Source organism: Vipera berus (genome assembly GCF_964194415.1).
Source record: "Vipera berus genome assembly, chromosome: 3".
Classification (NCBI taxonomy): Eukaryota; Metazoa; Chordata; class Lepidosauria; order Squamata; family Viperidae; genus Vipera; species Vipera berus.
The window spans coordinates 33,903,421-33,930,499 of NC_138204.1; the positions used below are offsets into that span (position 1 = coordinate 33,903,421).

The following is a 27,079-nucleotide window of genomic DNA, read 5'->3' on the forward strand; positions in this document are numbered from 1 at the left end:
GTAGTTCAAGAAACAAAGGAAAGCAAGGAAAAATCCTTTCTCTGATCTGAGAGAAATAGTAGGAATGGAGCTACCAAAAGTAGAATGAAAATGCAAGTGTTCTATATACAGTATCCACAAATGGCATATAAACCTATGGCAGTTTCTGGCCGCATGCATAAGCTGCATGGTTTTGCTTAATGAAGCCACACTACATTGGTTTTATGTTAAAACTAAACAAGCCAAACATGTTCATCACCTTGACTTATTTCTAAAAATAATAAAACAGGAATACAAGTAAAATTTTAAAAATAAATTATAATGGAATCACTGACGATGTCTGAGCTTGTTTGCTTGCAAATGTTTCATTAACTGATTAGCACTGACCTTAATTGGGTAATGAAATGTCTACAAGCAAACAACAAAGTTCAGAGAGCACCAAGAAATATATGAGTTACATATATTCTTTTATATTGTAAGTCATTATAGCCTAAACAATCAGGAAATCAGTCCAAAGCCCACAAGAGTACAGTAGTTATTCTTAGTATTGAACTTGTCTAGCTCCTAGTTTCTTACACAGATTTCAGGAATATGCAACTTCTGATCTTCCAGATGTTAAATGATAAACTTTTCAGTATCCCGAAGCACTGGCCATGCTAATTAGAATTTTTATCAGTTACAATTTGTAACACTTTGAAAGTTACATATGTCTAATCCCTGCCCTATAGTTTTAGGATTATCTTCAACATTAAAGGGATATAGCTAGAAATGTAAGTTATTCAAGTCTTAACAAAATGCACTTACTTGTTTACAGCTAAAAGATAGAGAAATAATTTTTTCAGGGTTACCTTGTTATTTAGAAAACTCCCCATAATGTTGTTATGAGACAACTGGATGTCATTTAACAATCACAAACTTTATTCCAATGTATTACAGCAAAATAATTTTATCTGCTGTACATTTGCTATGCTTATTACCTATAAGAGCTAAATAATTGGAGACAAATTATTCCCTGAAATTAGTCTTGGCATAAAGTCTCTGTCAGAATGCAAAATAGTGGACTGTTTTTAAATGAGATAAGCTGGTCAGAAAACTGTTACTTCTATGACAAACACTAGATAACTGAAATCTACATAATTCTGCAGCATATAAACATTATGGATTTTATTCATAATTACCAATTTGTACACTAAACAGGTCTTCAACTCACAAATGTGCTTTAATTTAAACTTTGGTGGTGTCAAAAACAACTCCAAATATCAAGGTAGGAAAAGTCCAACATTCAGAACACCCAATGCAAAAATACCCTATTCTGTCCACCTCAAAGTAATTTCTTGTCCCGGATGTTATCTAACAAAAAGTAGTGATGGAAATATGATCTCCAGGCAAATGATATTCTTAAACATATAAAATAGTTACAATACACCAATGTTCAAAAAGCTACTATATAACGTAGCTTCAATGTAAGCAGCATTTCTTCACTTTGATCTCACAAATAATGCTAGTAAGGAAACTAAAAATAAAAGTACAAAAAGGGGTTTCAAAAACATTGTTTAACATAATGTCCCATTGCCTTTGGGAACAGTACCTCATGCATAGACCTTGACTCTTTGTTATACACAAATATAAAATTAACTGATTCCCAAAACCACACTTTACAAGTATCTACAATGAAACATTTATAATATTGAAAAAGATTATGTTTCAAACTATAACCGGAATGGCAATTATTAACAGTAGGGAAGGAAACAATACCATGACCATCATTGGGTATGGCTAGATCTCAATCTACAGTATGCCCTTCCTTGTGTAGACACTTTTATACCCTGCATTCAGGATATGTCATCAGTACTAGGTCATGGGAGGCACAGCATGGCCAGATTTAGAAATTCAAGAATGCACAGAAGCTCAACATAAATGGGTGTCCCAGTACCATGAGAATCATGCTACAATGACATGATAAATATGGAAAATGATAATTTACTAGGAAAAGAAGTGCAACCAAATTGGGACCTTCTACTACATCTATTTTAAATAGTAGATTAGTTTCAGGTCATATATGCAAACCTCTTGTAACAGTTTACTATAAAAGTAGACATTCATACTTGCTAGGCTTGAAAATAATATTATCTATTGATTAAATACTGTAGTTATGCATAAACTATTAGGATAAAGTATGAGTTTCTGACACATTAAGTCACTTAAATAAACTAGGTAGAATGTTAACTACAGCCTTGGATTGCTAATTATTTTTTGGCTCTTAAAACTTTGTTCTCCAGTGGCACAATTTTGTCAGTGTATATATGCAAAGAACATTAATGATTATTTCAACTTGATACAAGGAATGAAAAAAAATCCTTTGCCAACCTGCTCCTACCTTTTGAAGACAAGAATAAATCCCTTTCCATAATGTTAAAAAACACCTAGCAAAGACCAACTGAACAAAAGATAAGGGCAATCTCTTTACTTTTATGAAGAGTAACCCTTGCCTCTAAATAATTCCCTGAAGTCAGTTCTGTGTCCCATGCAACAAGCATGCTATTCCATTAAAATAGAGCGTGCTCATCATACGACAGGCTCCAGCCATCCAGCAGAAATTTCATATCATGTTGAACAGCAAAGTGCTATTTGTTGTACTTTGCCCAAGTCTGTGAGAAGTTGTTTTATACAATGTTTCAGTTGAGGAAGTCTTGCTAATGGTTCGGGTGGCTCCAGCTCTCCAGTATAATCCAACCAACTCTCTAAAACTGTAAGAGAAGAGACGATACGTAACAATCACAAAGGCGTAAGGTACTAACGGCTAAATTTAAGTAGATTTGTATTAGCTATAAAGAACTTCAGTGGGATAGTGTAATCTTTTCTTTAAAGGAATCAATTTTTCAGGTGTTTTTTTAATAAAATATATGAACTATCAAGCAATTCAAAATAGCAAGAAGTTCCTCCCTTAAAGCTTTGCTTCCTGATTTTCTTGCTATAACTAGGTAAACGAAGGTGTATAGTTGAAAGAATACAGATGTGGTTTAACAGTTATTATTGATTTTGTTGTTTTTCATTTCAAGTATTTAGCGGCATATAGTTCTCAAACTATACTTGGAACTACATCAATTTACTGCAACTATTTTCAGATAGATGAAGCCTCTCTTTAGTACAGGCATGTCAAACTCATAATGTCGCATGACGTATCGTGACTTTTTCTCCATTGCCGGCAATGGGGTGGGTGCGGTTTCAGTATGATGCATCTGGCCTGTGGGCCGGCAGTTTGACATGCCTGGTTTAGTAGAAGTACCATAATCAATCAGTCAATCAATCAATCAATCAATCAGAGAAACCAACTGAAAAATCACAAGAAAAGTACTGCCAGTAAAAGATATGATATCAAAGATATCCCACATTGATAATAATAATAATAATAATAATAATAATAATAATAATAATAATAATAATAGTTGGGAGGGACCTTGGAGGTCATCTAGTCCAACCCCCTGCTCAGGCAGGAAACCCTATACTATTTCAGACAAATGGCTGTCCAGTCTCTTCTTAAAAACTTCCAATGTTGGAGCATTCACCACTTCTGGAGGCAGGTTGTTCCACTGATTAATTCTTCCAACTATCAGAAAATTTCTCCTTAGCTCTAGGCTGCTTCTCTCTTTGGTTAGTTTCCATCTGTTGCTTCTTGTCCACCCTTCAGGTGCTTTGGAGAATAGCTTGACTCCTGCTTCTTTTTGGCAACCCCTGAGATATTGGAACACTGCTATCATGTCCCCCCTCGCCCTTCTCTTCATCAAACTAGACATACCCAATTCCAGCAACTGTTCCTTATATGTTTTACCCTCCAGTCCCCTAATCATCTTTGTTGCTCTTCTCTGTACTTTTTCTAGAGTCTCAACATCTTTTGTATATCGCGGTGACCAAAACTGGATGCATATTCCAAGGGGGCTGCCGGTAAAAGACTGCCGGCGGATAACACCCAGGGGGAGGGCCTTCTCAGTGGGTGCGCCTGCCCTTTGGAACCAGCTGCCTGTGGAGCTTAGGACTGCCCCCAACCTTCGTTCATTCCGCCGGGACCTGAAGACCTGGCTCTTTGAGCTTTCCGGCCCAGGCTGAGAGTTTTTAAATGGGGTTTTATATTTGTTCAGGGATTAAATTTAATTATTTTAACTGTCTTTAACTTTTGTATTGTATTGTATTGACGTTTTTAAATACTTTGTAAACCGCCCTGAGTCCTATGGGAAAAGGGCGGTATATAAATTCAATAAACTAACTAAACTAACTAATATTTAAGTGATTGTCCACTAGGACTCCGAGATCCCTTTCACAGTTACTACTACTGAGCAAGGTACCACCTATACTATATCTGTGCATTTGGTTTTTCTTGCCTAAATGTAGAACCTTACTTTTTTCACCATTGTTGCTTTATTCCATGTAATTTTCAAGGCATACTATACTAGAATGGCTGGAGAACATACACATATATAAACATCAATCAAAAACTACTATAAAATCCAAGTTATGTTACTGCCACATATCTTTGGGATGCATGTGAGACACTGTAGTGCTTTAAGATAGCAATCTTGAAATCAGGGAACTGAGAGAATGAAGCTATCTGAGTGGCTTTGGGCCAATTACTTTATTGCAGACCTAGTGATGTTATGACTGATGATAAAAAGCACATAAGCATCAGTTACAGGTAGTCCTCTATACCACATTAGCTCAAAATTTCTGTTGTTAAACGAGGCAGTTAAGTGAATTTTGCCCCATTTTATGGCCTTTTATGCCACAGTTAAGTGAATCCATGCAGTTGTTAAGTTTAATAACATGGTTGTTAAGTGAATCTGACTTCCCCACTGACTTTCCTTGTCAGAAAGTCGCAAAGGGTACGATCATATGATCCCAGGACACTGCAACCGTCATACATATGAGTCAGTTGCCAAACGTCTGAATTTTGATCACATGACCATGGGGATACTGCAATGGTGGTACCTGTGAAAAATGGTCGTCTTTTTTCCCCCAGTGCTATTGTAACTTTGAACAGTCACTAAGTGAAAGGTTGTAAGTTGAGAACTACCTGTAATGATTTCAGCAGTTCTACAATCTGTGAATAGTTCCTATTAAACTTAAGGCTTAAATTTTATTTGAAGCACTACCAATTCAATTTACATCATCATAATAAAGGAAACAGCTGTATTTCAGAGAGGTTTAGTTGCTACTCAATATAAGCAGCTTTCTTCAATACCTATCATCAATTTTATTTGGCAGCTCATAGTCAATGTGCCTTTTCTGCTGTAGCCCCCACTTCATGGAACATCCTCCCTCCCCCATACAGAGGCTAGCCTTCTCTGTTTTAGCTTTCTGGAGGTCCTTCAAGATCTGTTTCTTAGCAAGCCTCAGAATGGCAAGCCTCAGAACTGGCAAAATAGTGGGATGGCTCCTGAGTAATTAACAACTCCTTTTTGCTTTCTTTCTTTTTATTCTGGGTTGTTTTTTATATTAACAATATTAATTCACTTGTTAGATGGCCAGCTATATAAATATGATCGATGTGCATGCCTCTTTTATAGTTACAAAAGCTAGAGAGCTATTTCAGTATGGAGAAGTGCAGTTAAATTTAAGGGAATATTATATATGATAGAAGTCTACCTGGAATCAGCTCTGTTTTAACAAGATTTAACCTGATCCACTTTAGAGGAGTTGCAGCAGCGTGCATACTGATAGTTTCATGCCACCTATTGTAATATTTGAAAAGCATCCTGTGATGACGAATGAGGAACTTTTTTAGTTTTAAACAATTTTGAATACACAAAAGACTAGATAATGAACTCTGAAAGGTCACCAGAAAGACATAAGAGAAAACACAGGCCCTTTCAGGAAGATTCTAAACTCAGTTTGCCAACCAATATAATTATGAATCTATATTAAACAGATTTAATGCAAGAAATAGAACACACACACAAAAATAATTGAACAGACCTTACAAACTCTTAACATTTGTAGCAAAAAAAGCCATTACCATCTAGTTCCTTTTCAATTAAATCCATCCTGTGAGTAACTTCATCTTGCAGGGACTCAACGTGGGTTAAAAGGTTAAGCTGCCACTGCAGCTGGGAATTCATAATTCCATCTTTGTCTTTTTCAAGCAATTTCACTTCAGTATCTTCTTCTGATGTAATTTTTTCTCTTACCTAGAAAAATGCACACGTTAACATTTCTTATAAACAGTGAATAATTTTAAAGAAAAACTGTTCAAGAGATTATATATGAGGAGCTGTGGTGGTGCAGTGATTAGAATGCAGTATTGCAGGCTAACTCTGCCCACAGCCAGGATCTTCCATCCTTCCAAGGTCAGTAAAATGAGAACCTAGATTGTTGGGGACAATATGCTGACACTGTAAACTGCTCAGAGGGCTATAAAAGCAATGTGAAGTGGTATATAAGTCTAAGTGATATTGATATATATGTTTTAATTCCTAATATTTTTGGTTCAAAAGATTAAATCATAATGCCTGCCTGTGAATGAAGTAGAAATTAGTAAGTCTAATATATTATAGTTAAGTTATAAATATACACATGCATGTACTATACTGGTAGAGGACAGGAAAGCCTGGAGGAACGTTGTCCATAGGGTCACGATGGGTCAGACACGACTTCGCAACTAACAACAACAACAATGTACTATACACATGCAAACATAGTTATAGTAGACACAAGCATCACAGACATTCTCTGAAAATCAGCAAATAAGTTACAAAGAATAGCTAGTTACCTACTACCGTGTTTTCCCAAAAATAAGGCCGGGTCTTGTTTTTTGCTTCCAAAAGAGGCACCAGGTCTTATTTCGGGGGGTGGTGGTGGTAATCTTTTATATTCACCTCCAGCACCAACAGTCCCGCCCAGCTGGTCCACTTCTTCTGGCCAAATGAGCAGCTTCATTCTGTAGCTGCACTCTGGCCTGCATTTTGCAGTCAGGCCTTTCAGGAAGGCCTCTGCAGCCGAGTACCGAGCTAAGGATAGCTCAGTTCTCGGCTGCAGGGGCCTTCCGGAAAGGCCTGTGACTATGGATTGAATCCATAGTTATGATTGAATCCATAGCTTGGTTCTCGGCTGCAGGGGCCTTCCGGAAAGGCCTGTGACTGACAAATGCAAGCTTGGCTGCAGAAGAAGTGGGCCGGTGAGGAGAGGCCTGGCTGCCAGGTAAGTGGTTGTGGGGCACGTGAGGCAGCTCCACACCGCCACTACTGCCCTAGCTTGATTTTTAGGTGTGTACCCTGCCCCAAAACTAAGGCTTGTTTTTGGGATAGGCCTTACTTTCGGGCAAACACGGTATGGGGTGGTTTATTTATGATTGACATTGTTTTTGTTTGCTGCCTGGAGTCACATATTGAGGTGTGGGGTCATACAAATTGAATAAATGAATAGGTGTGATTTGCTAATTTTTCAGCTTTCCTAACAATGAATTTATGAACTTCAGTTCCTGTAAAACTGATACAAAGGATTTTTTTCTTGTATCTTATTATTTGACTTGCTAGGGTTGATTAGCATTGATCAACATTCCTTAGCTACATGAACCCAACTAATGTAATCATAATCACAACAGCACAGGAAATCTAACTTTCCATCTGTAGTGTTAAAAACTAGAAAGGGTCCTGTAAAACATACCTTAGAATAGTTATGTTTTGATTCATTTTCCAACTTGCATATTTCTCTATCCAGTTCCCATCCTAATCTCTCCACTACAGCATCATCTCCATTTTCTCTTATCCTATTAACACCATCATCAATGTCCGAATTTCTGGTTTCTACAACAAGTCTCTGTTCTATAGCAGGATAGTAAGCTCGAGGTTTTTGGTAACAATGCTCACTAGTGATATAAGATTCCTCTACAAAGGGAATGGTTGGAGGTTTCTCAACTGTTCCATTAAAAGTTCTATAACTTGTGGTCTCCTCTTTGCAACTTTTTTCTTCAATGTGAATGAGTCTAGTGGTATGAGATTTTTCTTCTATTTTGAGATGCTTCCAAGGCTGACACCAAAGTTTTAAGTCAGGATGTTCCTTGCTTCTGTTAAAAAGATAAATACATGGAAGTTACACTGAAAACCTTTATTAGAATTCAGCTTATAACTTTTATCTTCTAAACTCATCTGAAATAGCTGGAAACTAGCCAACATGAACTTTCTATCAGATTTCAGAAAAGTCAGGATAGTGTTAATGCTTGGTATGTGCATATTAGAAATGTCTTACTATTTAACCAGAATAAGTAAAACAAGTAAAAACATCATCTGACATAAATGAGCCTATCTGAATTTAATGTCAACTCTTAACGTAGTTCTTCAGTGATTCCACTCATATGTTCAATAAAAGCAGATTCTTAAACATCATACAGTAAGTGTTTAGAACACTGTAAAATGAAAGACAAATCTTCATACTGGCTTCAAAGAAAAGATGCACAAGTTCAAGCATGTGTTGCAGTTATTTCCAAATTAAGTGCCGTGGAACATTCCTCAAAGGCTCCCTATATATAGTAAGAAGAAAAGCTACCCCATGAATTTTCGAGACAGTAACAGCTTATTTTAAACATCCCTTCAATGATTAGAGACTCCTACTTCAGTTATTTCACATAAATACAGCCATTTTCAAATGTTGCAAATGAAGTTTCATCCAGGAGTGATAAAGAAGAGTAGCAGATGGGGGGGGGGGGGAGTAGACATTTTAAAATATAGGGAACTGTACTAGCTTGCTATTTCTTATCAGTATTACTTGATATCTTATAACAAATCATTATCCATCTAAAGTTTGGTTAATCAGAACTATTGCTGATTCTACTTCTGTCCTGAAGCTAGCTTGTTCCAACTATTTGGGTTTGGGTACAGATGGTGTATTTTTCTACTGATATGCTAAATGAAAACAAAAGGAATTCAAGGTCAAGTTGGACCATATGAGGGGAAGTGCTGTAAAAATGGTTTGATATTATCCTGGACCAACTTAATAAACATACCAATATCAAATGTTAGGATATACAATAGCTTTATGAAATTCAATTATATTTAATTCTTTGAATTGTATCACTATAATTTAAGCAAATACATCCAAATATAGCTTACTGCAAGATGCTCATCTTCAACTGAAGTCCATGTAGCACTTCTATCACTTTTTGTACATCACCAAGAAGCTGGTGCGTAGCTACTATTTTCTTAGCATTTTGATGGGAATAGTTTTCTCCCAAAAATGCTAAACCATGCATGTGGCCTTTGCATAACCATTCCTTTTCATACCAATACTTCAAACTGGATCGCTTGCCTAAAGAAACAACAGGGAAGTTAATTAAAAATAATAAAAGCAAGTAAATGCTCATTATTAGGCAAATTCTAATCTGCCACTATTTTCACTTTTAAAATAAACGGTAAAAAATTGGCATATTGATTTGGCATAGAAATTTAACCTCCAAATCTAAAAAAACTTTCAATAATAATAAAAGCTGCAACAAACTACATTTTAATAATAATTCTTTGAGTAAATTAGTAAAAAAAGTAAAATTATGCGTTTAAAACTTTAATTAAAAAAAGCACAATAACATAAATGGTATTATTTCTTCTCCCCCAGACCATGATTCTTAATTCTGTCATCTCAGAGAACTGAAGATACTTTTAATCATTTCAGGCACAAATAGGAGAAAACATGAGGAACAGTACACAAATCCTTTAAAAGTTTCTTTTTATACTGCTATACAGTGGTGAGTAAAAATTTGTGAAGACTTGAATTTTCAATATTTTTGCATAAATATTGATCTGTTCTCCATACAAGTCCAAAACTAGTTAAAGAGAATCTAATTACATCAATGAGTCAAAAAATTATATTGAATTATTGAAGAAAATGTATGGAAAACAGATCACATTTTATGCAAAAATATTAAAAAATCAACAAGGATGAGCCTATAGTAGCAGTTTCCTCCTTGCCAGGACTGTAATGGGGGACTTGGCAGCTGCCTAAATTCAATTTTTACTAATTAAACAAGAAAATTCACTTTTCCAACTTAAAGAAAAATATTAATGTTATGTAGACTCAAAATCAGTAATTTTCACAAATTATTTAATATATTAGCAGTTTAGCATATTCACTATAATGGCTATTACAGTAAATTAAACAATTTGCTATCAAATACTTGAAAAATTAAAGTATGCTGACAAATAATAAAAAAGCAGTACAATAATACATAAAATAATATAATTATTACATACTATTAGAAGACTCTGCAACTTTAGAAATCTTTGTACCTGAAGGATCTTGACAAACATAACACGTATATTTCTCAGGTACATTTTCTTCTAATAAACCCATACAAACTCCATGCTGCCAACATAGACATTCTTCACACTGTTAAATATTAGACAGAATTAGATTCAACAGATAAGCACAACTATCTGGCTGTTTCATAAGCTAAGCAAGAGATTTAGAATATTTCAAACTCTCTCTATAACATTGGGGCAAGTCAAGGTATCGTCATTCTGGGTATATCTGCACCATGTTCCATCCTATTGTTACCATCTCTGAAGCAACAACAAACAGGTACATTTAGGTTGTAGACAGTAAAGGGCTTGACTGCTTCTTCAACTTAGGAAAATCTGAGTTGGAAAACAAATTTAAGGCTTGTAAATCATTACTGTTTTAAAATTGTGATAATTTTGATTATTTCTTCAGCTTGCTGGGTGACTGTTCCCATCTTTTTTTGTAGGAAAGTAGTACAGTCATTATTCATAAACAGAAACATAAGAAACATAGGGGGGCAGAAATAATACAAATAAATTGTCCTGAACTTTTTAGCATTTGTCCATGATCTACTAAAGTAAATGTCTAGAACAAGTAAGAAAACAGTAAGTTGAGGGGGGAAAATCTATTAGCTCTTCATGGTAGACAAAACTACGAATCCAAAAGCATGAAGGCCAATACTCTTTTTATTGTAAGTTACACTAACAGTCTTCCAAGTCTGAATGTGATTCCCCCTTCTTTTCCTTTATAGTCCTGAGAGCCCTGTGAGGAATATTTTCTCAGGTTACAGTTCCAACTCAAACTGTTGCTTTAATACAGGTAATCCTCAATTTACAACAGTTCATTTGATTATTCAGTTACAACGGCACTGGAAAAAAATAACTTATGACCATTTTTCACACGACTGTTGCAGCATCCCCATGGTCATGTGATCAAAGTTCAGACACTTGGCAACTCACTCATAGTTATGAGACGGTTGCAGTGTCCCGGGGTCATGTGATTACCTTTTGCCACCTTCTGACAAGTGGTCAATGGGCAAGCCAGATTCAAATAATAATGGTGTTACTAACTTAACTACTGCAGTGATTCACTTAACAACTGGGCAAGAAAGTTCATAAAATTCATTTAATAACTGTCTCGCTTAGCAAAAAAAAATTGGGCTCAATTGTGGTCATAAGTCAAGGACTACCTGTAACAGCTTTTCCTCGTCTCTCAATGTCATTCTATCTAGCCACTACAAAACTGTATTTATCAAGAAGTCTTCCCAATTAGTTATCCAGGATGAAGTTGCAATAATCGTATGATTCCTATTTGCAATTCTTTGTGGACTGGCAATTTCTTTTATTATACTCTCATCTTCTACAATGTACCTGAATCATAAAGTCATTTTCTTCCTCTACTTCACAAATGCAGCGCACGATTTCAAAGTCATTATCATCTTCAAGATCTTCATCAGGATTGGTTGTTACATCAATATCTCTACTGCAGTCATCATCACTCCAAAACAAACTTTCTGCAGATGATTCACTCAGCGTATCATCTTCTGTGTGCAAACATTGAATTTGAATTAATCCAACAGATTGTGGATGGTTTATAAATTATTGCCTGCTACTCAATAGGTATTAGCAATATTTTCATACATTTTGATTTGCATACATGTGGAGAGCTGATGAATTGATAATTAACAACAGAAAGACATTGGTGCAACACAATCACAGATAAAGAACCATTCAATTCAGCAAAGGAATCCAATATAAACATGTATTTATTTATTTAGTAGATTTATATGGCTATTCCTCTCACATATGTGACTCTGAATGGCTAACAATATTAAAAATAATTAAAACATATACAAAAATATAAAATCCACAGCATAGATACTATATTTGATCTTAGCCAAAAGGCTGAGAAAAGAGCTCTGCCCTCACCCAGGGGCCCAGGTTCAGGCACACAACCATGTTTGGGGCCTTAGTAAGGCCAACAGCGACACTGTCAATCTAATTTCAGGGAGCATTATATTCCAGAGGGTGGGCCCCATGATAGAAAAGGGTCTCCTGGACCTGCCAGTCGACAACTGGAGAGTCCCTAAATAATTTGGCCTTAAACCACAAAGGACTTTAAAAGTGGCCACCACCAGCTTGAATTAGCAGCAGTAATAGAATTTAGACTTATATACCACTCTATAGTGCTTTACAGCACTCTATGAGCAGTTTACAAATGTCACCATATTGCACCCAACAATTTGAGTCCTTATTTTATCAACCTCGGAAGGATGGAAGGCTGAATCAACCTTGAGCAGGTCAGGATCGAACTCCTGGCTGTGGAAGAGTTAGTCTGCAAACTTGCAATGTAATCACTGCACTACCACGGCTGCTTGAATCCATAAGCACACTGGAAGCCGATGCATTCTGTAATGCAGTGGTGTCACAAATCCCTAAAAATAGACACCACTACCTGCCTGCAATTCTGCACCAGCTGCAGTTTCCAAATTATCTTCATGGACAGCCCCAGGCAATGTGCAGCAATCCAATCTAGAGGTCACTAGGGCACAGTCACATAGTCATGTTTGGTAGAGAGGAATAACAGTGACAGTCGGAAGGAGGAGGAAGAACCGTACTTCTGAGTAGTCTTACACAAGAGCGTAAACTACCTCACAATGTAGTTTTGTTACATTAGATATTTTACCATTTTACAAAAGGTGTTACATTAGGTAAAACACGAATAGTTATCTGCTAACATTATCTTGGTACATTTTAATCGGAGTCCCATTAATTCCCATGCACTGCAGTAGATTTAGGGATTTTATGCAGACCTTAGCCCATGTATTTCATTAATAGAAATTAGAATTCATAACTAGATTGGAATACAAAGATAGCATGGGAGAGCATAATTTTCAGCTTATTTCACAGTGCTTTTTGGTATAAAATGAGTTTGGCTAAAACATGATACCAGCTGCTTTTGGGATATAAAGTTGGTTTGTTCTCAGTACAATGAACTCCTAGCTCTCAAGGATTACCAGTTCCTTTGAAAACAAAGTAGCTGAGTCAACATGCTTAAAACCAATAAGGTATATAGGTGACATCTTAAAGGATGTGATAAGTTTCATCCCATTTCAATGATACATTCTTTGCTCTAGGGGCATATAAGCTAAGCTTGTAAGCCGCCCTGAGTCTTCGGAGAAGGGCGGGATATAAATGGAATTAAAATAAAAAAATAAAAATAAATATATGAGATATGGAGGATCATATTATTTCAAAGATGAAGGGTGTACTCTTGTAGGAAGACTCAACACTCAGATGATAAATTCCCATTCTTTTACAGTAGTATTTCTTTTAGGGAGTATACAGGGTTTTTGGCTGCAGGTTATTGACTCATTGGAATTGTAAGAGGTGACAAGAAATGAAAAACTGAAGGAGAAGGATGGAGGCTGTTTAATGAATATGAATGGGTTGAGCGTTCTTCCAAAAATACTTCAATCAAATTCTCTTCCTCATTCCAAACAATATATACGAAAACAGAGGAAGAATTACTTGATGATTAAAATGCACTGACTTGGAAAGTTATTTGGCAAAGGAAGAAAGCTAGAATAAGACTGAAGAAAATAGAGGTTTTGACCTATTAGATGGCTTATACTGTACTATTAAACAGATGTTTGAATATGGTTAAGAAAATAAGATAACTGTTAGAAATAAGAGTATTATAATTAGAAGGATAGGATTTGTAACTAGAATATTATACTTTATGAGATGGGAAATATGAAAATTTTAAAAGGTTTGAATAAGGAAAGCTTTTGATTACCCAAATATAATTTATTATGAGAAAATTATAAACGATAGAAATATTTTGAACATTGATGGGAAATTAAAATTTCAAAAAAGTGGGAAAAACAGGATATTGATTGAACAAATGGATTTTAAGTGCAAATGCAATTGAGATATGTTCTGGCTGGAAAAGATATTATAAACTGACACTATTGACATTATGTATAATACCAGAAAAATGTAATGAAGATGTCTATATTTAACTGTATATATATTAGCAGTAACAAGAATTGTATTTGCCCAGTGTGGGAAAAATGCATACCACCAGAAGAAAAGATCAAGGAAGCACTGGATAGTGTAGTATTGGAACTAGACTGAGTTAATATGTACCATTGAATTACCAATGGACACAGACAACATGTTTTTTATTAAGTACTCATGATTGTAAAATTAGAAAATTATATAAATTATAAGAGGTGAATTTGTGTTGAGGGTTCAAAGTAGAGATACACCTGCCAAATGTGAAGACTATAGATGCCATGGACCATCTAAATTAATTGCTGGGGAAAAACCAGCAGTCATGATCCACTGTGGCTCCAGTAATGTTGAGAAATATAGCTAGGAAGTCCTGGGTGTCAAATTTAGGCTACTAGGTAGCAAGCTAAAGTCCAGGACTGTCAACCAAATATTCTTACAATGCTCCCTGTGCAAACTAGGCAGGCAGAGCTTAATATTTATGTCATGAAAACATAGTTTACTTTGGGTTAAAGGCAACAACTCTCCAAACATGAATTGCAAGAGAACAATGGTGGGAAGGGCATGTCTTCATCTCCTGTTTGTGAACAGCAAAAAAGCATCAATTAGCCATTGTGAGAAACAAACTGCCAGGCTATGGTGGGCCTTGGCCTGAGGCAGCAGGGCTATTCTTACGTTCTTAAGTTTTGCAAGCAATGCCTGTTGCTGAATAACAGGCAATGCACTGTCACTTTTTATGTATTTTTTTTTCTTAAGTGCTGTAGAGATGGAGCTCAAGGATATGAAGGGACCGTGTGCAGAAAACTGCCTGCCCCAGTATTCTGTTATCCACATGTCTATGAGCTCATTCCAATTAGCACTGCCAAGGACTGCAAGGAACCAGCTAGATAAGGAAGACTCTGCCCTGGCTTGGGATGTTCGGATGTTCTCTAAGATTGACTAGGGAGTACACCAATAAACAATGCTTTTGCTGTGCATAATTTCCTGCTTGTTAAAACTGTATAAATACAATAAACTCTGCATAGGCAGACAGATATATTTGGGACACCCTGCATTGACTGGTCTCTGAACCCCACAAGTGCAGCCTTCAAGCTTAATAAATTTGCATATCCCTGATTTAAATAATTTAAAATTGTGCAAAATAATAGAAATAATCCGAGATATACTAATCTGCAATTCAAATGTCATGATTTAAAAGCTATCAACGCTCAATCATAAACAGCAAGCCTCTGAAAATAATTCCCAATTATCATTAATATTAAGAATTATTTTTAGTTTAATTAAAACCAGCAAAGAAAATGCAAAAGTAGTCTTACCAGTGATTTTTAATTTTTGTTTACGATGCCCAGAATCAGAACTATGTATTTGCGTACTCAAATGCACACAAGATCGATTTGTTGAATTATATCTTGTTGTAATGGCAGACCTTGGAGGAGAAACATCTTGGGAACAGTCAACATTTTCTTCACTCCCTGAATGTTCTGGAAAGTTTAGTTAAGTGTTATTAGCCAGAACTTCGTATTACAGAAAATGAATGCACAGAAACCCTAATATTAAGTTTTATTGATTTAAACAATACATTTTTATTTAATATTAAATTTAAGTTCTGCCCATTTTGCCTAGAGGAGACTCTAAGTGTGTTACAACCAAGTAAAAGTAACAAGATATAACATTAAAATTGACTTAAAATTAAGAAAGATGGGAAGGAAGGAAACAAGATGCACATGGGAGAGAGATGGGAGTTTTATCTCAGTCCATTAACTACATAATACATAACCCACATACTGCCAGAAACAGCTGTAAAATAGGCAGACTATATCTAGTGTTTCATCCTTATATCTCTGATGAGCAGGTGATGACAACTACTGTAAATAACTGTATTTAAAAGCTATATACCTGTCCATATCAACTTTCAATAATATTAATAATAATCTCCTTTAGTTACCACAGGTATGGAGAATAACTATGCCCTCTAATCTTCCAAGAGGTAACCCACTTGTACCCATTTGGGAGGTAGAGTGGGAATTATGCTTTCAAAATAAAAAAATATATGGAGGCTGTTAATTGCCCACCCCTGCATTAAAGAGGTAAGCTCCTCTTACAGAAGAAAAAATTGACCACCAGGTAAACAAGGAGATATCTTCAGATTCTTTTCCATAATTAATTGTTTCACACTTCTGTGGCTCTCAAGAAGTTTTTTGATGGAAAGACAACTGCATGTAGGTATGTCTTCTTACTGGCTTTAACCTGTTAGGTTTTAGATATATTCTCTCAAATGATACAAACTGCTTAAGTAAATTAAAAGCACCTCCCCCCTAGCAATTTTCTGTTAAAAATAATCCATTAATATATTACCTGATTTTATTTTCTTTTTTTTCTTTTTCTTTTTCTTTGATTTTGATCTCCCAAAGTCTCTGGGTTTCTTTTCTTTGTTTTTATCCTTTTCCTTAGCAGCTTTATAAAAAATAGATACATCATTATGTCTTATCCTTTATAATTTAGATAGAACCTGAGTTTCCAACCTGTGGGCCACAGCCCACGACCGGGCTGTGGCCTATTCGCAACCGGGCCCCAAAAGCTTCTCTCTTGTGTGAATGGAGCTGCACGTGCACACATGCCAGCCTGCCGCTCTCGTGGCCCAGTCTCTCCTCCCCCCTCAGCCAGGCCAAGCCGCCTGCTCTAGATTCTCCAAAAGTGGAGCAGTGAGAACAGAGGCTGAGTGGGACAAGCATGCCATGCTCAGCTTTGCTGACTCACCAAGGCTGCCTGCGTGGGATATCTGATCCACTTTTGAAGCGTCAGGCAGCCTCGGTGAGTCTGAAGCACAAGATTGTGTCCCCAAAGGTTTCTTTTCTCTGTGGCAAAAGCTTTTTTGCAAATGGACAAAAGGCTTCAGGGGAGTGATCTTGCGCTGTTTCAGGCCTTCTGTCTCTTTGTACACTTTTGGCATGGAGAAGCCTGAAGGAGCCAAAACTGTGCCCCAAAGGCTTCTCTTCTCTCATCTTAGTGGAGCTGTGTGCGTGCGCGTGCCAGCCCACCGCTTACACAGCCTGGTTGCTCTCTCCTTCCCCCCAAAGCCGGGCTGCCAAGCTGCAAAGGTTGGGGACTGCTGGTATACTTTATATATGATGAAAGTGAACTCTGGTCAGCAAGCTAGTCAAATCTAATGTTTATTCATTATTCCAGCATTAATTGCTACCTCTTTTTTTAATCTCTTCCTGTTTCTCCTAAACTGATCTTCTGTATTCAGCTCTCTAAATTTATACTCATTTACATAATTTACAACTGTATCTCCATTATAACCTGTAAACATCAAATAATTTCAAAAATAAACTGGGATCATCCTCATTTCATATATGTTAATATTTTTGCATAACACATTAATCATGTGAAATTGATAGCTTGTGTTGTTTAAGTACTAAATTGAAGAAAAGCAGGAAGAATTTTAAAAACACTGGCCTTTAAAGCAACCCAAGTGATCTGATTCAAAGTAATTAATTTTTTTTTTAAAAAAAGAAAAAATACCACTTACATAAGCAGCCAGATGTGGTCCGCCTTCTGTTACAACCTTCATGACTAGCCTTTTCAGAAGCCAAGGAACCTCTTGTCTGAATATTTCTTGTTGCAGGATTTTGTTGTGGTTCTGGTGATTTCTCAATTCCATGGAAATACTTCATATGATAATGTAGCAGTTTAGCTTTTCGAAAGGATTTGGAACAGTCTAAGAACTTGCATCTAAATTTAGGCTCATGTTCAATTGCAGCTTTGGAAGCAGTAAAACCATCAATTCTCTTAGAAGAACAGCTTACTACAAAAACAACATGTATTAACAGTTTTAAAATCCTACATTTTAATTATAAGATGCAACAGATATTAAAAGCATGCGGGATAAGAGAATGGCATTACACCACCCTAGCCCACGGGTCGGCAACCCGCGGCTCTTTCAGCCTTCTGCGGCTGTCGTCCTCTGACATTTGCAGAGAGAGATGAGACAGGCACTTGCGCTTTCCTTCTCTCTCTCTCGCTCTCTCTCTCTCTCTCTGTGTAACAAAGAGTGGCCTCACGCTGTTCTCCAAGAAGCTGACAAGCTTATTGGGCGGGGCTCCTGCCTTTGCTGCGTCTCCACAGGAAGCAGCAGCTCTCAAGGGCAGGAGAGCCAGTCCAATAAGAATGTATGTCAGCTTGTCCAAGAACAGCGTGAAGCCAGCTTGCCAGATGAGCAGAAAAAAGAGAGGAGGGGGAGAGAGGAAGAGAGAGGGGGAGAGAGAGAACTCATGGACAGCAGCCTCTATTTCTTTTTAATTAAACTCTTCAATCAAGCTTCCCCCTTGCGCACGCACGCGCAGACGCTTTTTGTGGCTCCCAGTGTTGTTTTTTTCCTCTGGGAAACAGCCTACTCCTGCCCTAGCCCCATCAAAATTCAGGGTGTACTTTCTCCTCAAAGACCACCCCCCTCAAATTAACCTGTAACAGATGTGACAGAAGTCTCTTGCAAATGGGATGAGGAGGAAGACTCTGCTACGTTCTCTTCCTTTAATCTGCTATCATTTATTGAAGCTTGAGATACTTCTGAAGGTGGAGATGACTCTTTAGTAATCTTTTGGTCAGATTTAGCACAAGCCTCTAGGAGATCTAAAAGATAAAACAGGAGAATAAGCTTAATCTAGAGGATTCCACCATGTTATAGAAGGAATTTTTGAGCAACTGTAAAAATGCATCTTAATTACATGTTTGCACTGAGTGTGCAGTTTTAAAATTAGAATTTCAAAAATAGAATTGTTTCAAACTAAGAAACAATAAAATCCAAGCTAGCATGAAGAGAATTTTTATCCTCCAAGTACTTTAGTTTCAAAAGGTTTTCCTCAAACGTTTATATTTTCCCTCCCATTGCCCTAATTCTATCAGGTATCAACTCTTTTCAGTGCTACAATCTGCATTAAAAAGACTATTAATGCTGATACATTTAACAGATATGTTTAACTTCTAAGCTTCTGCTTGCCCCACAAAGTACAATTTAAAAGTTGTTCAAAACACTTTAAATATTTAAATGTTTTAAACAGTTTTACAAATAGTTCTATCAGTAAAATAAATTATTTTTATTAAACATCTGTGAAATATAATCTTGAGTAAACATAATCATGGCAATAATCAGACAATCCTTATCCTACTATAAGAAAGTAATTTGAGTAAACAGGCCCCTCCCTAGCTGCATGAAGGCAAAGTGAAGAAGGGGAAGCATATTTAAACTTAAAGATTCTGTTACTATAGCTGTTCCAATAAAAGTAGTTTTTAGGTATATGTGACAATGGTATCTTAGTTTGGTCAATGTTCTAGGCCTGACATCAATGTTACCTCAATATGCTCTATATGTGATACTATCCTTGAAGAACATTTGAAAACTGCACTTGATCCAGATGGGCTTCCAGATGCAATTCACATATCCTATAAACTCCTTCATGGCATGGGGCTGGGTTATCTGAGGGATTCTCTCTCTCCAAATTTCCCTGACTGCCCTATTCGATCCAGCAGGAGAAGCATATTCCAGGTTCCATCTACTAAGGAATGTACTTTAGCAGGACCCAGGAAATGTGCTCCTTTCCTTTGGAACACAATCTCACCAAGAGTTAGACTGACCATGATCCTGCTATTATTTCAAGAAGCCCTATAAATCAGGCTCTTCTCCCAGGCAGGGTGAGTTAACCTTGCAAAGTATTATTAATTTATAATGGATCTTTTCCTTGACTGTAATTCTATTTTGCTTTCATGTTGGTTATATATTTTGTTATTATATTGATATTTTTAACTGTCTTTGCCACCCAGAATTAATTTATTGGTGAAATAAATAAATTTAGAAAGCAATGTGGTCAAGAAGTTACTTGAATTTATGTCTCCAAATCCAAATCTAATACCTTAACCATCATTCCACTTAGCAGCTGCAAGTGACAAAGCTTTTTGGAAGACTGACATTAATACTGTCCTAAGTTTCATTTTTAAAAACTATTTTTCTTGACATTAAGTGCTTTTAGCAAATATCTTGAATCCTTCCCTTCCACTTCCTGAACAATAATGTAAAATTACTTTTAGGTCACTGGACACAATTCCTAGGTGACAGCTAGGATCTACAAGGAGGAGCAAAACAACTCTGAGATCTTTTAAAAAGTTAAAAAATGGTTTTGGGCAAACTGCCACATGGTTCCGCAACACTAGAACTAGGCTTCGATTCTAAAAGTTACTGACAACACATATAAAAGAAGCATTTTACCTTCACTAATTTCTTTTGGAGTAGTTTCTTCAAAAGGCCCAATTTCATCCAGAAGTGGTGTGGTAATGCTATTATCTAAAGTGTCATTGCTACTGGTAGTAGAATGTCTTGATTGTCTCTTTATGGAATCTTTTTCACTGTCTGGAGCACTTTTCAACTTCTCTTGTGCTAAAAATAATTTTGTTAAATAACAATTGGTACACTAGTATCATATAAATATTGCTAAATAAAAACCAGTTATCCGATAAAGGTACTTTCTCTCGAGTCAAGCTTGACATCTGGTATCTACATAGATAGCTCTATATAAATTTCTCATAACTACAGGGAAGTGATTTCCCATTGTTCTGTGGTAGTGCTTTTTGTGTATATTATGTTCCAAACTACCGGTAATCTTCTGTCTTAGTATTTCCTGACAGTTTCACATCCACCTTTTCTAACTCTTTCAAGTTGAACCAAGGTTGGATAATATTGGCACCTACCATGATATTTATGTATACACACTTTTTAAAAAATACTGCCCCACTAAATTCCTAAATGAAATCTAGTTATACTATACTTTTCTTTGCTAACAATTTCTATTCTAGTTAAATAAACAGGCTTGACTCACACATGTTCTTCTGAAGCCGGGGACGTTTTGAAGGGACTTCTCCTCCTTTAGGAATTTTTCGTCTTCTCAGTTCTAAAGTTATAGGCTGCAGTGTTTGAGAACCTTGTTCTAAATATATAAATAGAATAAAAATATTTCAATACAATACAAGTTCATTCATGTAAGAGAAAGTAATTTTATATAAGGCTTTTGCAGGATTTAGGATTTGAATCTTGTAGTTTTTTTACTTTGAATTATTCATTATATTCTATAATTATAATAAATCAAAAGGAAATCTCCCATGTCATCATCTTCAGTTTCTTATAAACCAGTGGTGGCAAACCTTTTAGAGACCGAGTGCCCAAACTGCAACACAAAACCTACTTATTTATCGCTGGGTGCCAGGTGGGTGTGGCCCACTGGGTGGGTATGGCTGTGGTGGTCATGGAAGATTGGATGGGTGTGGCCAAGGTGGGTGTGGTCACCTCAATGTTGCTCATGGGGAGGGACACCTGTGGGGGTGGGCAGGGGTGGGGGAGCTCCAGGAGATCTCTGGCAGGTGGGGCGGTAGGCAAGAGACTCATCCTGTAGGGTGAGGTGAGGCAGGGTGGGGGTGCCATTGCCATGGGGCAAGGAAAGGGCTGGGGCAGCTGCTGCCTGACACCATCGGCCCCCACACACAGAGGCCAGCGAGCGCATGGGGGCCAACGGTGTCTGTCAGTAGCCACAGCCTGCCGGCCCTTCAACCGGCACACTGGGGCTCGGCAGTCTGTCATCAGCAGTTCAAAGAAGCCGCCTCTGAGATGGATGGTCGGCTAACAGCTGAGGTGGTGATGCAGTGGGTCATGCCTGGGAAAAGGAGAGCATGCGAGGCCAGGAGGGACAGGATGGGGGGAGGGAAACCAGCCATACAAGGATGCATTCAGCCACGTGGGACCTCGGTGAATTAGCAGGCGGCTGGTTGAAGAGGGACAGCTGCCACCTCCGGGGCATGGTGCGGGTGCCCAGAGAGAGCTCTGAGTGCCACCTCTGGCACCCGTGCCATAGGTTCACCACCACTGTTATAAACTATGCAATACTTTTAACAAGACTGCTATTGTATTGCTGATTCCAACAAACTAGTCCTACCCAAATACATTATGTATGATTTAAAACAAATGGAATAATCATAGATAGAATTCAGTCTATAACACCTTAAACATTTTTAACACAGAAAGACAGCCAGTTTTTATAATGATTGTGTAAAAATATGGAGCACTGAGTATTAGTTTCAGACTAACTAATATACTACGAGCTGCATTCGAAGTAGGTAGGTTCAAAATTAATAAAATTAGAAGCCCAGAATCAAATGAAAATGTTATTTCATTTCAATAAAAGCTAATTCATGCCAGTGTGCATAGGGAATATGATTAATTCCCATATATTTAACAATTTTCTCTTTCTAGCATATGAAAAAATATAGTTTCTTCACACTTTTTGAAGAAGCTGCACATGACCCTGGGACTTTATGTTGTATACCTTTGTCCCAACACTTAGTTTTGACTGACCTGCTGGAGGCACCACAGGTGGTCTACCACGTCGTCGCTTAGTTTCTTTGATGTTTTCTGATGGGGCCTTCACACTATCATTTTCTGGTTTTTTTTCAATCTGGGTATCTATTGAGAATTCTCTGTCATTTTCAGATATATTCTCCTTGTCTTCTTTCCCATCTTTAGATAGGGCTTTTTCAGAAACTTTATTTTTATCTGAAGAACCAATTAGTTTTCCTTCTTTATCAGTTTTAGACCTTCGTTCAATCTTTAATAGCTTTTCATCCTTGTCTTTCTTATTATTTTCAGCTGTTTTCCTTTGCTCTTTAAATTTTTCCCATCTTTCAGGAGATGAAGGAATTTCATTACATCTCTCCTTAGGTTTTGAATTATTCACAACAGACTAAAAACAAAGAAGTTGGTGATTTATTTTTTATTACAAATTAATTTATTAATTTATTTATAGGGTGGGAAGGAGATTAGATATACAATTAAACTAAGGAAAAATCTACAAAAACAAAATCATTTAATGCTAGAGCATCAATGATCAATACTGAAAACTGTTAAATTCTACAAAAGAAATATACCTGACAGAAAAAAACAGATGGCAACCAAGTTTTAAAAAGCAAATACCTTCTTTTCAAAATGTTAAACGTCACATACTAGAAATATATGAATCAAAATTAAGATAGATAGAAAACTTGGATTCTGTGACTATGTTTGCACATCATGCTAAAACTATGTTTCTAGTGCAATATACATATAAGGAAATAATTAAAATTCATCTTATGTTCATGTCCTAGATACCTTTGGAAGCTTTTGTTTCCCTTTTTCAATAGTTTCTCATGTTGACAACAAAAAAACATATTAAGTAAACTGTGGATTTAGACATGCTCTTTAATCACATGGTTTCATTTGTTTTAACAGCACAGTAATAAATGAAATTACTGCACCTTATAAATAAGTGTATGGTTAGTGATGTTACATTGTAACAACTGATTCAAACAATCACAGCTTCTATGTTATTAAAGACAAATTTACTTCAAGGTATCATTTTTTAAAATTTTAAAACGGTATTTTTTCTCATATATGGACAACATGCTAAAACCCTGATTAAACAGAAGCAAAAAAAATCTCTTTCCTATTATGCAAGTAGAGAATTAACGTGTAAACCTAGATTTGCTAGATATGCATTTAATATTCACAATGATGTTGCATGACATGCAAAAGTGGTACATACCTTAAACTGCAAATCAGCTTTGTAGCATTGTCAACATATAAGATCAATTTGACATACATAAAATTTCAAAATATGTTTCTTACCTGATCTTTGGAAAAAGCTTTGACATGTATATTTTTGACTGTCTGAATCACACCATCATAAAATTTCACAGTGTAAGTTCCTGAAATTTAAAAGAAAAAGATTAGTGTGACAGCCTCGATTCAGTCATGGCTTCCTACTTGTTGCTCTCATGTACATGCAAAACCCCAAACAACTGATGTGCATATTAAGAAGCTAGAAGTATAACATTTTTTACTTTCTCTTAGGGCACGGGTGTCAAACTCGCCATGTCACATGACATGTCATGACATATCACCACTCTTTTTGCATTGCCAGCAATGAGGTGGGCGTGGCTTCGGTATGATGAAACCGGCCCGTGGGCCGGCAGTTTAACACCCCTGTCTTAAGGTATCTTCCCAAAGGGAAGAAGCCATAGATACTGGGCTGTCCTTAGGAGTAATCTAAAACTATGCGAGGAACTCTAGGAAGAACTCTGAAAATGGAGGTAATGGCTGGGAACTAATAAGAATTTAAGCAGCTCTGGCTGATGAAGATCTATGGTTTTAATAAACAATAAGGTAGGGTGGCAAACCCAGTTGGACTGAGCTGAAGGCCTGTTACATGTGGCCAAAAGTCCACAAAGCTGAAGAGTGCAACCCTGGGGTAATTGTCAAAGACAAAGGAAGAAACGGCTCAGGACCTATCTAGCAAATGCAAATGTCACTGATAATGGTCAAAGATAAATGGGAAATCAATAGTTTTATCAGGAAAAGAAACATGTTACATAATAATGTTCAGGAAAGAAAGAAAATAGTCACTCTTCAATTTAGCATTATAAATGGCTGTGCCCCTTGAAACAAAAGGAGAGCTTGGCACCTCCAGCTGTAAATATCATGCCTGTTCTGCTAAGGAATGTGGCTAGCAAGTTAAAAGCAAATGCTGAATAAACACGTTTTGTTGTGGTTATTTAATAAATATGAAAAATTTACAATTGTATTTTGCATTTACCGTATTTTCCGGCATATAAGACGACTGGGCGTATAAGACGACCCCCCAACTTTTGAGATGATTTTCAAGATTTTTCGTCTTATACGCCGGAAAATCAGCGAGCCCGGGAAGGCACGCCCTCCCCTCTCACTGTGGAGGAAGCAGGGCAGGCTGACGTCTGGCGGGAGCCCACAGGGCAGTCCTGCGCACGCGCGCACTCCCCGGCTGCTCCTTAGCAGCTGGGGAGTGCACGCGTGTGCAGGACTTCCCTGCTGGCTCCCGTCCGACGCTCTTCCCTCTCGGACGGGAGCCGGCAGGGAAGTCCTGCACACGCGTGCGCACACAGGACTTCCCTGCCGGCTCCCGTCCGACGCTCTTCCCTCTTGCTGCCTCAAGAGGGAAGAGCGTCGGACGGGAGCCGACAGGGCAGTCCTGCACACGCGCGCACTCCCCAGCTGCTAAGCAGCAGCCGAGGAGTGCACGCGTGCGCAGGACTGCCCTGCCGGCTCCCGCCAGACGCCAGACGCCGATTTTCTGGCGTATAAGACGACTGGGCGTATAAGACGACCCCCCAACTTTTGAGGTGATTTTCATGGGTTAAAAAGTCGTCTTATACGCCGGAAAATAAGGTAGTTTCTTTCAAAAGTACAATTGTTCTACTGCATGAAAAATCCCAGTTTCTACTCTATTTTAAAATCCTTTCTTGTTATTACCTCCCATGCACCTTTATAGTTTTCACAAATAATGCTGGTAATAAAGCATAATGATAACAATAAAGCCATATGTTACAATGTAATCAAGGAAATGCATTATTACAGGTAGACCTCATCTTATGACCTTAATTGATAAATTCCCATTGCTAAGCAAGGCAGTTATTAAGTGAGTTTTGTCCCATTTTACCATTTTCTTTTGCCAATTAGGCAGTGAGATGGCTCAGTGGTTAAGACACTGGGCTTGGCAACTGGAAAGCCAGCAGCCCAGGTTCAAGACCCAAAAGTTAAGTGACAGAGTGAGCTCCTGTCTTCACCCTAGGTCTTGCCAACCTATCAGTTTGAAAGCATGCAAATGCAAGTAGATATATAGGTACCATTCCAGTGGAAAGATAACAGTGCTCCATGACATCATGCTGGCCACATGACCATGGAAACATCTTAAGACAGGGCTGGCTCAATGGCCCTTGAAACAGAGATGAGCACCACTCCTATAGTAAGCAGCAACTAGCAGAGTAAAATCCACAGGGAGTCTTTTCTTAACCCTTTGTCAGAGTTGCAAATTACTGCAGTTGTTAAACGAATCACATGGTCATTAATTGAATACAACTTCTGCCATTGACTTTACTTGTTGGAAGCCAGCTGGATGGGTTACAAATGGGGATCACATGATCCTGGAACAGTTCAACTGTTATAAATGTCAGCTGCCAAGTGCCTAAATTTTGATCATGTGATCCTGAAGATGCTACAACACTTGTGTGAAAAACAGTCATGTCACTTTTTTTGATGCTGTAACTTTGAATGGTCACTAAATGAATGGTTGTAAGTCAAAGACTACCTATATGACATCTTTGTGTCAAATCTCTTAACACAAACATGTAAACTATTGCATTTGCACAATTATCACATACACCTCTCCACCTGCCCTTCTTTTTGCCACCCCCACTGGTGCCTATGATTCTCTGCTCTGATTCATAACAGACAACCTCTAAAGCAGGGCTTTTCAACCTTTTCACAGATTGTACCACTTTTAGGACATGACAATATTCAAGTACCACCAGTGCTTAGTAAGGTGTCAAAAACTTGATGACTAAAAAAAAGGGTTGGGATTTTGGGCTTGTTGTTATAGAAATGGCTAGTTTATAATATTATGGAAAAGTAAGAAGTTGAGGTTCAATGTTAATGCTTCCTTCCTATTGCAACAGTGGAAGGTGCTGGTAATGACCTTTAAAGCCCTACATGGCATGGGTCCGGAGTACCTTAGGGAGCACCTGCTGCCAGCATCAACTTCCCTCCGCCCAGTGCGCTCCCACAGAGGGCCTCCTCAGGGGGCCACCGGTCAGAGAGTGCCGACTGATGGCCCCCAGGGGGAGGGCGTTTTCTGTGGGTGCGCCAGATCTGTGGAACCGTCTACCGGTTGAGCTCCGGACGGCCCCCAACCTTCGCTCCTTCTGACGTGATCTAAAGACCT

General features: G+C 37.5%; 1 protein-coding gene across 6 annotated transcripts in view; it reads right to left on the reverse strand.

The window, feature by feature from the left end:
* Nucleotides 1-876: 876 nt before the first annotated feature.
* The window catches only part of PHF20 (PHD finger protein 20), a 47,846-nt gene continuing 21,643 nt past the window's right edge, over nucleotides 877-27,079 (reverse strand). For 2 of the 6 annotated variants that reach the window (XM_081325202.1, XM_081325206.1), the window contains 14 exons: nucleotides 23,953-24,032; nucleotides 22,648-23,032; nucleotides 21,122-21,229; nucleotides 20,515-20,682; nucleotides 18,717-18,884; nucleotides 17,785-18,060; nucleotides 16,608-16,706; nucleotides 15,569-15,733; nucleotides 11,607-11,779; nucleotides 10,209-10,344; nucleotides 9,075-9,270; nucleotides 7,633-8,032; nucleotides 5,987-6,158; nucleotides 877-2,726 (listed from right to left, as the gene is read on the reverse strand). In XM_081325202.1, the coding sequence (XP_081181328.1) occupies nucleotides 2,584-2,726; nucleotides 5,987-6,158; nucleotides 7,633-8,032; nucleotides 9,075-9,270; nucleotides 10,209-10,344; nucleotides 11,607-11,779; nucleotides 15,569-15,733; nucleotides 16,608-16,706; nucleotides 17,785-18,060; nucleotides 18,717-18,884; nucleotides 20,515-20,682; nucleotides 21,122-21,229; nucleotides 22,648-23,032; nucleotides 23,953-24,032 (2,669 nt within the window). In that variant the 3' untranslated portion in view covers nucleotides 877-2,583. The remainder of the gene's footprint in view (nucleotides 2,727-5,986; nucleotides 6,159-7,632; nucleotides 8,033-9,074; nucleotides 9,271-10,208; nucleotides 10,345-11,606; nucleotides 11,780-15,568; nucleotides 15,734-16,607; nucleotides 16,707-17,784; nucleotides 18,061-18,716; nucleotides 18,885-20,514; nucleotides 20,683-21,121; nucleotides 21,230-22,647; nucleotides 23,033-23,952; nucleotides 24,033-27,079) is intronic. The other 4 variants (XR_014026115.1, XM_081325204.1, XM_081325205.1 and 1 more) reach the window with 4 other exon arrangements.